General features: G+C 36.6%; 1 protein-coding gene across 2 annotated transcripts in view; it reads left to right on the top strand.

Annotated features, from left to right (window-relative positions):
• The window catches only part of DOK7 (docking protein 7), a 76,792-nt gene that overhangs the window by 35,229 nt on the left and 29,394 nt on the right, over positions 1-12,169 (top strand). For both annotated transcript variants that reach the window (XM_072406508.1, XM_072406507.1), the window contains exon 5: positions 11,564-11,683. In XM_072406508.1, coding sequence (XP_072262609.1) covers positions 11,564-11,683 — 120 coding nt within the window. The remainder of the gene's footprint in view (positions 1-11,563; positions 11,684-12,169) is intronic.

The following is a 12,169-nucleotide window of genomic DNA, read 5'->3' as shown; positions in this document are numbered from 1 at the left end:
GGGTTTGGCTAAGAGTAAGGGAATCAATGAAAGAGAAAGAGTTGTCTGCAAGTTCTTGCAGTCTGGGTTATGGGAAAAATTCGACTGCTAAGGGTCAGACAAAGTTTTGGTTCATTGGCATGCCCTAAAAAAACTGGCCTAACTCTATTAGTATAGGAAAAAATCTTGATCAAAGTATTTTGTTGCCCTCATACAGTACATACATTGAAAAACTGGATCATGATAATGTTTGCCAACTCTTTGGTTAATAATTAAATCCATTTGATTGACAAACCTTCCCCTCAATTTGTGGTAAATACATGTATTAAAATGAATGAAAGCAAAAGGATTACTCATCATTAGTTTGTGGAAAACTTTATTATATCATGATGTACAGGAATACATATTTATGCGTTTCATGCTGCTCACAAGAATATAAACAATTTTTTTTATATTTGTATAATATTTTGCAAACCAAACAGGTACCTGATATATGCAGAAAATTAGTTTACATTTTCACCTATAAAAATTCAATTAGAATGTGACAAAGACAAATCAAAATCTTACTCACTGAAAATACCTAACAATTTCCTAGTAAGCAAATGAAACACACAACTTTTGCAGTAAGCCCTTTGGTTATTCTCCAGTAGCATGGGGTCCACCATGAATAATGTGCTCTTATTGTCAGGTTTTAATTTAACATAATGTAAATAACACAGCCTTTTTTTTCCAAGCCTAGAACATACATAACATGTCAGTAAGCAAAGACGTAGAAGACAGAAAGAGCCTGATTTATTAACTCTCCAAGGCTGGAGAAGTTACACTTTCATCGATGAACCCGAGTGATCCAGCAAACCTGTAATGGATTCCTAAAGTAATTTGCTTTTTGTTAGCAAATGTTTTCAATCCAGGACTAGATCCATTCCAGGTTTTCTGTCTCACTCAGCTTGACTGATGGATGTGTATCATCTCCAGTCTTGAAGAGCTTTAAAAAAACAGGACCATAGAGTGAGCTAAACAGTCCTCCTAATCACTCCAGCTATTTCAGATATGGGTTAGGTCTGCTATGTATAGGTTTTGTTCTATATTTATGCCTGCTAGATTTACCTGCCTACTTTTTAACATTCTAATAGAAAATAAGAGGCTCGGGTAAAATAATGTATAGAGCAAAGTTACAGAATATAAAATACAAAAATGTACTTTCCATACTTAGAAAATGCTATGCACCATTAAGGATTGAAAACTGTATGTAAGGTTTTTAAAACCCTTAAAATTAAATCAACAGCTCAAATTCTAAACCCATGGACATATAATGCTTCAGTCCAAGCATCCAAGCAAGGGTACTTGATTACATTTCCTATTTGAAGTTACACCCCTATGTATGTGTTACAGAGCCATGTGTAGGTCGGGTTGCACACACATGCAAATGTGAATGAGCACCTAAAATTTAACCTAAATACACAGTAAACTGCAGTACAAAGGTGTAAAGCAGTTCAATAGAAAATAATGTGGTTTCCTCTTATTCTGTAAAGTTAATTTTGCAGCAGGCAAGCAAACAAGTGTAACCAGACCCTAAGGGCTTGTTTACATTATGTGAGCTGCATTTTCTGATATTCAGGATTATCTGACATTTAACAGAAAGCAAAGTCTGGTGTTCCCAGTAAAAGCTGTGAAGTATAGTATATTGCCAAATTGCTCAATGCACACATTTCAGTGGCCTACAACCATTCAATGTAATTACCAGTGATTGTATCATAATAAACAGCAGAACAAAGGGCCATGCACCATACTATACCCCAGTACTGTGGTTGGATAGCTTTACTGCTACCCCTTTTGGCCCGTGCTAGGAAACAAACCTTTCTACAAGAAGCTTTGCTTCTATAGGGTTAATCAATTCAGAATATTACTCTGGACCTATGTTTCAGTTTATTATAATTTGTGAATTTTCGGTATAAGTTATATTATTCTTAGATATAGACACTTAGATACCTACTGGTAGGTAAATTTCAGGTTTTAGCAGTGACACAGTTGCAATTCACGAAAGAAAAAACAGTAAATCAATCAATCTATTATTTAAAGCTCCAATGAATAGGACATAGTTCAGTTCTGGAGACTACTGAAGTCTTCTTGGAATTAGGGCTGTCTGAGATGGCATAAATCTACCTAATGACTGATTCATGAAACCTGATTCACGAATTCCTTACTTGCCACGTCAGATTACTGTGGAGGTTCTCCGTCACAGCTTGGACTAGCATGTCCTGGGACTATTTCCAGAGCTCCTCGCTAGAGTCTGGACCAGCATACAACGAGCCAACATTGGATTTCATAACCTGTGCAGACACCGGCAGGTTCAGTTATCATAAGAGTATAAAATCTCAAAAGAGAATGGGCACAGTGGAAGATCTGTCTTATTACATTGCTATATATTTATTCAGGGGAGAAAAGCAAAGCATGATGGGATTTCACGATATGTAGGGAACTTCACAGTTGCTACGAAACACATGTCTGGGTTTTGGCTCCATTGGTGTCTCACATTGCACTCTATTGTTTGGATTCTTTTTCTTGGCAAGGCCCCTCAGCTGTCATTTGACTGAGCTTGTTGACCAATGTTCTGTTTTGGATATGATGAAGTCCTAGTAGCTATAAAAACTTTGTTTGTACTACAAGTTATTGTCACCACAGTGCACGATGTAGTGTAAACATAGGCAGCACAATTAGGCATTTAGAGTTTAATATATGTAAATGTTCAGCACCAGTCCTGCATGGCAATATTGTAGAAAACCAAGACAACTGAAATTCGGCATGCACATGGCTGGATACGGTGCAAGGACTGTCATTAAAAAAAAATAGCCTAGAAGTCATTGCAAATTTTAAAGCACAGCCTTGTGTGGGGCATTCTTTTGAGCTTGCAGAACTTTAGTGATGTCAGGTTGGTGAAGCAGGAACAGTGGTGGCTTTGGAGGGGGGAAGAGCGTCCATCGTTGCCAGGGGTGTTGAAGGTGACTCAGAACTGAAAAGAGAATCATTGAACATAAATGTTGTTACCAGACTAAAGACAGATATAGGGGCAGCAAATCACATTTTTGGACTTTCCGATACAATAATATAAATGTTTTGGGGTCACTGACCCTTAAAGACCCATTCATATGTTTCTACATGACCATCTTTGGTGGCTTACCATGATTTTTCTACAAAAGGAACACCGTACTTTATTCATCTTTTTTTGTAAGTCTTTATAACTTGATTCTTTAGTAAGGCGTAATTACTTCTATAAAAAAAGCACCGTGGGTTGTAAAGAGCAAGCATTCATGTGTAACTGGCAGCCATAAAATACTATACCATGTGCAATCAAATGACTCATTGTAATGCTTGACTTAAACCATCATTATGTAGTTAAAGAGTTTTATTTAATTCATTAAATATCAGCATTTTCTTTCACTACACATGGAAATACTTTTTGAAGCATGAGTGGAAGTTATAAACTTCAATTACGAACTTTAATTAAAGCAGTTTATTAACACTAGAGGTGCAGATATAGGACAATATGCCATGTACACATATTATAGAGCTGTATGTTTCGGTCAGTATGTGTGGTGTGCTAATAAAGGGTTCTGATGAGGTTTAGAGTGATGGCAACTGGTTTTGGAGACAACTTTCACTTGGATTGGAAAAAAAATGAAACATCTTCCTAGAGGAGATGCCAACAACAATGGAGAATAATAAAACCCCTCTCACATTATATCTCATTGGATCAAGAAAGATAGAAACAAACATGGGTTAAAAAGAGGGGGAGATGGATGGTAGCGGGGTTCACAATAGCCAACCTCCCACATCCTTCTTGTACATAATAGATCATTCTATGTGTCTGTACAGAAGTGGCAGCAGAGTTAAGATAATAAAGGAGATGGATGGGGGTAGCTTGGTCTAGTAGAGGGTTGGGCATTTATATACTTTTCTTGCACCCTTTGTAATGCTATCTGTGAAAGTAACTAATTAACTTAGACTGCATTTTGCTGAGCCTTAAATTGAGAGGCAGTAGGATGGTAAAACTAAAAGTAAGAGCATACGTATTTATTATTGTGCTTCAAGGTTTCATGGGAATTCATGATATACTGTGCAATTTTTTCAGCCCGTGTCCACTAACAATTTTCTTGCCATTACCAAAATGGCCAGGTATAACGTTAACAATCACAATATAGGGGTAGTTTTAGCTTTCCTGTTATTTGAAGTGAAATTGTATCTCCTGTTTGTGAATCAAAGCAATATCTGTACGTGATATAAATGCCGGTTACACTATGTTGAACTTCAAAAGTTGGCCAAATTACTGATAAACTGAAAAACTGATAAAAAAAAGTCAAATTTAATGGAATATAAATGGCCAATGTTTCAACAAAAATCAGCAAAGGATAAAGTTTTTTTTCTTTAAAGTAAGATAGTTTTATAGTGCTGTAATTGTATCGTGTGGGTATACCAGACATTTGTAATAAGAAAGGATAAAGGCTGCCCTTGTTCTTATTTTCTGAAAATAGTTCCTTGATCTATCCATTGACTTTGGAACAAGACCACAGATAAAGATTCTGACCTCTCTATGTTTTGTTATATTTGTTTGAGTACTACATCTCTATGTAGTGTTGTATTAAAGCGGAACTAAACCCAAAAATTAAAAAGTTGCAACCTTGCAGGTCCTTTATTGCAGAAGAGATCTGCAATACAAAAAATGTACCTGTCTAAGCTCAATATTTTTATTGCACTCACCTGTCTCAGTGGTAGGCACTGCCATCTTCTACCTCCTTCTCTTTCGGTTTTCAGTTGAGCCAGGTTGATGTAACCTGAAGTGTACAAGAGTTCATTCAGTCCTGGAAGCTGCAGGGAAAACTGGGATGTTCTGGGCCCCTGGCTTCCTAGGCTATGCTCTGAAAGAGATTTTGTGATAAAAAAGGATGGCAGGTAAGAATGTCTATTGCAGAAACGGCATTGCCTGTCCATTTCTACAATCCTGCCTGATCCCAAGTCCAACTTTAAGGTGCAATAAAACATGCATTATATATGAGGTAGCATTTAATTTAGAATGGCAGCCTAACACATATTGCAAACACATGCAGTATGCACAAATGGAAACCATCTTTGGATACTTCCTTGCAGAACCAATGCTCTGTGACCTAGTTGCACAGGAATGGAGGACTCAAACTTCATATATAGCAAAAATATTTAACAAATGCAGATAGATGAAATTAATGTTTATAAAATTTGGAACCTCTAAATATATGCTTTGAAAGCATTTATTTAAATGTCATATATATCCTGAAATTCTGAGTCAAGGGGGAAACTGGATTTATTGGTTTTATTGTCACATATGATATATATAAGTTAGGACTGTATTTAGAATTACACATAGGTATAATTGTTGTCTCTTTTGACTTAAATCTGTTCTGCACAATCTCCCTCCAGTGCTCTATAGACAAAGTATAAACCAGTAAATACATTAGCCTACATTAAAAAAAACTTGTGTAGGGATGGTACAAGTAAAGACAGGGGTTTTAATAAATGCACAACCACAACATTTTAGAATCAAGACTTAGCCAGTCAGGCAGGCATTAAGTGATTTTACCTTTAAAAAATATCCTGCAGCAAGTTTTAAAAATAAAAAAACACTAAAAAAAGCCAACTAAAATTATTAACTGATCACAGCAAACATAGTTTTTGCTGAGCTACTTTAGTGACCTAGGTTCAGTTCTGTATTAAGTTCTGTCTGCTGGGTGATGATAGAAAATCAACATTTTACTTTACCCCCCTTTGAAGACTGACATTTAAATGGAATGTGCTCACTCAATAGCAGCGGCAACCTAACAGAGCATACAACCAAGTTGTCTTCAGCATTCTTGCCAACCCTGCTTGATTTACATGCCGGGATAGTTCCAGCTACATGAATGGTATTCACTGCAGTATTGCTTTATTGGAATGTTCATCGCTTCCCAATGGCATTCATTTTGTTCTGTATATCTTGTATGTCCTACTGCAATCAAACTAAAGTCATAAAATGGCTATATGTTTACTGAAATGCCAGGATGCAGAACTTGTGGGATACATAGAAATATGTAATGATATAAGTCTGATCTTGTATCATGTTCCAGGTAATTTGCTGCTGATTGCATCCTCTGTACTTACATGCCAATGGTATTTCATGTGCTATACAGAAATAGCAAGTACCTGCACTATAATTTCAAGTTTTATTGTACAGGTTCTTGCTATTCTGGGACACACCTTGATGTCCAAATGCTGTCTTCCTAAAGATATTTAGGTATGAAGCACCAGATATGAGAATATTGATAACCAATTTATGGGACACTTTAATAGTTCTTGGCATTGAAATAATAATATCAAACCATAAATTCTTTTTTTTGTAAGTTTTGCAATATTTGTCTTTAAACACTCATCAAAAGAAATATGATCGTCATAATTGACTGATATAGGCTAGGCTAGGCAGCAATGTTCATGGTTAGGGGAAATACCCAAACCTGCCCCTACCAACAGTTATGGAGGAACTAGTGGTTGTATTAGCTAGATTTTAACAGCCTATTCCTGTGGTCCTTCCACAATATGAGCAATATTGGAGTTGACTTGCTCTGTCTTGCTCTTCCGCTCACCATCTTTTCTTTTATTGGATGGTAAAGAGTTAAATCTAGCCAGGTATTTTATCTCTTGAGGACTTGACTGGTACGATCTTTTGCTTTTTAAGGTCCCTACACCTGCCCATTAAATTATATGAAAACGGCAAAGGGAGGCATAGAGTTTATCAACACAGAGCCAAGAATTAGGAAGATCCCTAAAACATAAAAAAGACAGTAGAGGATTTAGTTCACCTGGCCTAAACCTTTTTTTGGTGCACCATACTTTTATTAGTCGAAATGAATATGATTTTAGATATTGTGATGATATTTCATTATCATCAGAATATATAATACCCTTGGGGATCCAGGGTAAAAGTACTTTTATCCCCAATCCCCAAAAGAACAACAAATCCTCTCTTTTACGGAAAGGATCGATTTCTGTGGGCTATGGAAAACGTACCATACAAATTGTGCCAATGTGCCTCATTAATTGCATGGAGGTGTTAACTACCAAATCCAATGTCCACAAAGTCACTGGCTGCAAGTTTAGCTCTAAATGATTTGAATGAAGCAATTTCTCCACTCAAAGCCACTATCCCAACATATCTTCTGAGTCCTAACTAAGACAAATGTTACCCGGAACCCCATTCCTCACCGATAGTCATGCAATTTGTATAAATAAGTTGTAGCTGAATAATGGGCAGTTTCTTCTATGTCCAGACAGACCTGGCAGTAAGTTATAGTCTTCTATATTCTATTTGGGAATTTAATAGATTGGGGCTTGAGATAAAAGTTGGTTACCACCTATGAATGTGTTTAATGAACACAAAGTAATATGCAGCAGGGAAGAATAGACAGATACAATAGTTTAGGTATCAGCTACAGGTCTTTTAATTAAGGTATAGCCTCCAGAGCCCTGATTAGTATGCTTACAGGACAGATTGAATTTAATAAATATATAATATATATTATATACATATATAAAACAACATATGTAAAGTACAGGGAGCATTTAGAGTGAATAACTTTAGTAAATGCTTATGTCAGATAATCCTTTTATCTCTTTCCAAAGCTGTCCTATAAATTTGGCTGGAGTGTGATAATCCTCCTAAAATACAAGTAGCTTGAAGAAAAGATTTATTGGCAGTCTGCTATGTGTGACATCATAGGTATGCAGTGTGACATCATCACAGTCCCATTGCCAGACTGGCATAAGACAATAAATATGACAGTGGACAAAGTTGGCATACAGCTTTCTATGTTTGTCTGCAGGCAACACAAATAACAGTATGCAAAATGTCCTTGTTTACAGTGCACAAATATTTTATAACTACAATGTGTGTCCATATAAACTAGAGAAATGAGACCTTGTTGGCCAAGGAATCATTTTTTCACCTTGTTTTGTCTGGCTTAAAGGTTTACATCAATCAAACTTTATTCCATCCCTATCGTTTTGCAGGAAAAGGAGTTTTACCCAGTAGATCTTCTCTATAGGCTTCTTTTGCATTGAGGGATAAAATATTCATATCCAGGCTACAGTTTTGCTCATAAAGATCTATGTTGCTTCACAACTGGAAAATTTAACACTATGTTATTTTCTATTGCAGCAGAGTTCAGGTAGGTGTGTATTAGAATGTGTGTTTATGTACAGTATGTGTGTCAGTGTTTATAATGTGTGTTTGTTTGTGTGTCTAGTGTACAGGACAAGTCATAGGTCTTCAAGAGCCACCACGTGACAGCTTTGTACACTCTTGGCTTTCTCCCACATGTATGAAATATTCACCTGGAATGGATTTCCAACAGCATTTAAGGGGTTTCTAGAGGTGAAGAGCACTTGTTGGCTGCTTTGCCTTTGCGGTTCAGCTTTTCATAAACCATCTCAATTGGGTTTATGTTGGGTGACGGCCAGGTTGTCTGAGACACAACTCCACTACTCTCCTCTTTGGTCAAATAGTGTGTACCTAACCTGGAGGTGTGTTTTGGGTCATTGTCCTGTTAAAAAATTAATGATGGGCCCAATAAGTGCCAACCAGATGGATTGGCATGTCACTGCAAAATGCTGTGATAACCAAGCAGGTTTAATGTATCTTGAATTTTGAATTATTTATCAACAGTACTACCAGCAAATTACCCCCACAAATTACACCTCTTCCTCCATGTTTTATGGTGGGAACCACACATGCTGCACAAAGATATGGCAGGAGAAACCAAAAATCTCTAACCTGGACTCACCAGACCAAAGGACAGATTGGCACTTGCCCAATAACCATTCCTCTGTTTCTTGGTCCATGCAATTCTCTTCTTGTTGTTCTTCCTCAGTGGTGGCTTCTTTGCAGTACAGCTGAATAGGGCTATTCACTGTATAGAACCTACCAAATCTACATCTGCACAACACAACTGACAGTCTCAAACACATTAGGAAGGTAAGACATTCTAGAAATGAACTTTTGACAACGCACATCAGTTAATAGAAAATAATTCCGAATGACTACATCATAATAATAATAGAAATTAAGAAAAATGATTGAATGAGAAAGTGTGTCCAATCTTTTGACTGGTGCTGTATGTTCTAACAATTACTGCAGGTGAAAATGAGGATTACGGTGGAAATTACTGCTGTCTTTCTGAGTTTGAGTTTTGTTGGGGGTACATTGAGTTCTAGTTACTATCCTAGTTGTGGACTTGGATGAACTTTGAGAATGTATTACATCACAGTGTAAACATCTAGAGAGATCAACAATGTTGTATTTCAAAGGTTGCTGAGAACATTTTATTATTACTAATATCTGCATATGTATACTTTAACATGGAATTCATTTCCTAGAAAACTTCTAGTTTTCTCGATTTTTTCAGAAATTTCAGGAAAATAAGGTCTCTAAATTTTACTCCTCTCTGTTGAGGACTATGATGTATTGTTAATATCTGACAACCCCAATTCCATAGCTGCTGGAACAACATCACTAGTTACTGGGAGAACACTAGAAGACATAGAGTATTTCATGAATGTGTTTTCTTTATTTCTGGAAAGCATTCTTTAACCGAAGAAAAATTCAAAAAGCCTTTGCTACGTCCAACTAATACCTCAACAAAAAGAAAAGAAAGCAGGTGTAAGCTGCAGTTTGTGATTTTTGTGAGTCCCCTCTCCGCCCATGTGGTAGAACTGATTGACTAATGTCCAAGAACCAGCACTGTCACATAGTAAGTGAATTCATAATACCCCTTTTCTGGAAGAACTTTTCCCCCCTGGCTGAATCGAAAGGCAAATTAAAGCAAAGCAAAGGTAAGTACTGTGAAAGGTCCTGCTCTAACTTGTTGATTTGCATTTTATGGTCCCCGTATAGGTTTGCCCTAAGTTTTTTTTGGGCGCACACACACAAAAAATCACCTTAATAAGTCATGTTATGTTTTGTAGACGACAAGACGCCCCTGTAATCACCATGACGGTTGAATAATACAAAACAACTTGTTGCTTGTTTACACCTTGTCTGTGTTGTTGTTGATACTCTTCAGATTTAGCTCTTATAAAACACAAATAGATATATTGAATTATGTGCTGTGGTCATCTAACCTATGTACAACACAGCTACAAACATTGCTAATTATACCAGAATGGCATGCGGCTGGCAGGGAGTCTTACTTTATTTAAACATCACAGCGTGAATAGCTGACATGACTTGTAGGAGGTACATGAGCTTTGCTTGACATTAGTAGTTACTGTCTCTTCTTAGGACCATGATGTAAATACTTGGAATTAGTTACTCATTATGATATTGGAATTTTGCAACCACCTTTGTCGTAAAACTGCTTTAAAGCATTTGAAGTCCAGTTACCGTGCATTTACAATAAAGCTGCCAAACCATTATAAGTTTTAGGAATGATCTTCATACGAGCTTCTGTGACTTTTCTTGTTTTGGTCTATGGAGGATGGAAGGGGCATGATCTGTCTTGTGCAATTTATAGTTCCAAAAAAATCTGTCCACTTGATTCATCCGTTCTCTCAAGCAGATACCGCTAGGGAGCATCAATGAAAGTCGGCAGACTAATTAACGCTCCTCAATCCGACTGCAAATGGCTGGACCAGGCTAACATTTTATTATGTCCATAGGCACTTTAAAGTGCATGTAAACCTGACAATGAACTTCTTTTTGATCCCTTTTGGTCTGCTTATCCCATTTATATACGGCGGAAGTGCAATGAAAAAGGTGCCATGTCCTCACACAAATGTATAGTTTAGTGTAAATGAAAGTGTGTAAAAGTGTAAATGAAAAATTCTTACAGGACTATAAAGGAACCAAGTCTGATCACCTTTTCTCCAATCAAAGAGTCCTCTTTGCTCCATCGAGGGCTTTGCTGTATAAGCACAATGGACACTTGTTAGGAAATGGATGGGCTGCTATGAGCATAACATAGTGCAATGAAATAGGAAGTGGATACCAATATAAACTCTCTGTTATAAATATAGCCATGCAGAGAAAAAATAAGGCCTTCCTTACATTGCACATCAGTTGTAGCATAACACATGGAGTGTAATAGGTTACTGTGTGCTAAACTTACGGTCTTTTCAGCTGGCACTTAAAACAAAAAACAAACGCACAAAGACAATGGTAAAAATAGAAGACTTTAATACTGGGCCCCAGTGGAAAAAATGATATGATTTATATGTATTTGCAGATATATTTACATCTGTTAAATATATTTGTATAGGTTACTTGTTTAGAATGTGTTTATTTGTCACTGGATTTCCCATTGTCTCAAAGGATTATAAACAGCCAAATCCTATTCATAGTTCCATATGATGTTAATGCATTGATAATACAACATCCAACAATGCATGCAAAACAAAAAATTCACATTTGCAGAATCACTTGCTGTAAATTCTGATTTATCTGTATTAGAAGTCAGTAATTGTGATTTAAAATGGTAATTACAAACTTATTCCAAGCAAATAACTTTTCTTCTGTCTTATCTCTTTACAGGGGCTGGCGTGTTTTTTCTTTCAAGTACGGAAGGGGATCAGATCAGTTTCCTATTTGACTGTATTGTCCGAGGCATCTCTCCAACGAAAGGACCGTTTGGACTTCGCCCAGTGCTCCCAGGTTAATATAATGGGTGCAGAGTAACACATTCAAGTTGGGAAGGCCATTGTGGGAACCAATAATATATTTTGTGCAAATAATATTTTCCATCATAAATAATCAGAAATATCCTTTTCTTTCTTCTCTTTCTTTCTTTCTTTCTTTCTTTCTTTCTTTCTTTCTTTCTTTCTTTCTTTCTTTCTTTCTTTCTTTCTTTCTTTCCTTCTTTCTTTCTTTCTTTCTCTCTTTCTTTTTCTTTCTTTTTTTCTTTCCTTTGCCTTTCCCTTTCCATTTCTTTTCTTTTCTTTCTCTAAAAATTTAGATCAGCCATGTCCTTTTTTGCAGAAAAGACAGGCAGTGTCCCTTTTGCAATATAATAAATCGTTACCGGACTAATTGCATTTTATTTGCTCTTATCTGTCCCCATTCCATCTACCACCATTTTCCTTGTCTGAGATGACATAACTTTCGGAGTTTATTCAGTCTTGACAACCGCAGAGAAAGCCA

This window comes from Pyxicephalus adspersus, chromosome 3 (genome assembly GCF_032062135.1).
Source record: "Pyxicephalus adspersus chromosome 3, UCB_Pads_2.0, whole genome shotgun sequence".
Lineage (NCBI taxonomy): Eukaryota > Metazoa > Chordata > Amphibia > Anura > Pyxicephalidae > Pyxicephalus > Pyxicephalus adspersus.
This window is presented reverse-complemented; position numbering and strand designations above follow the sequence as displayed.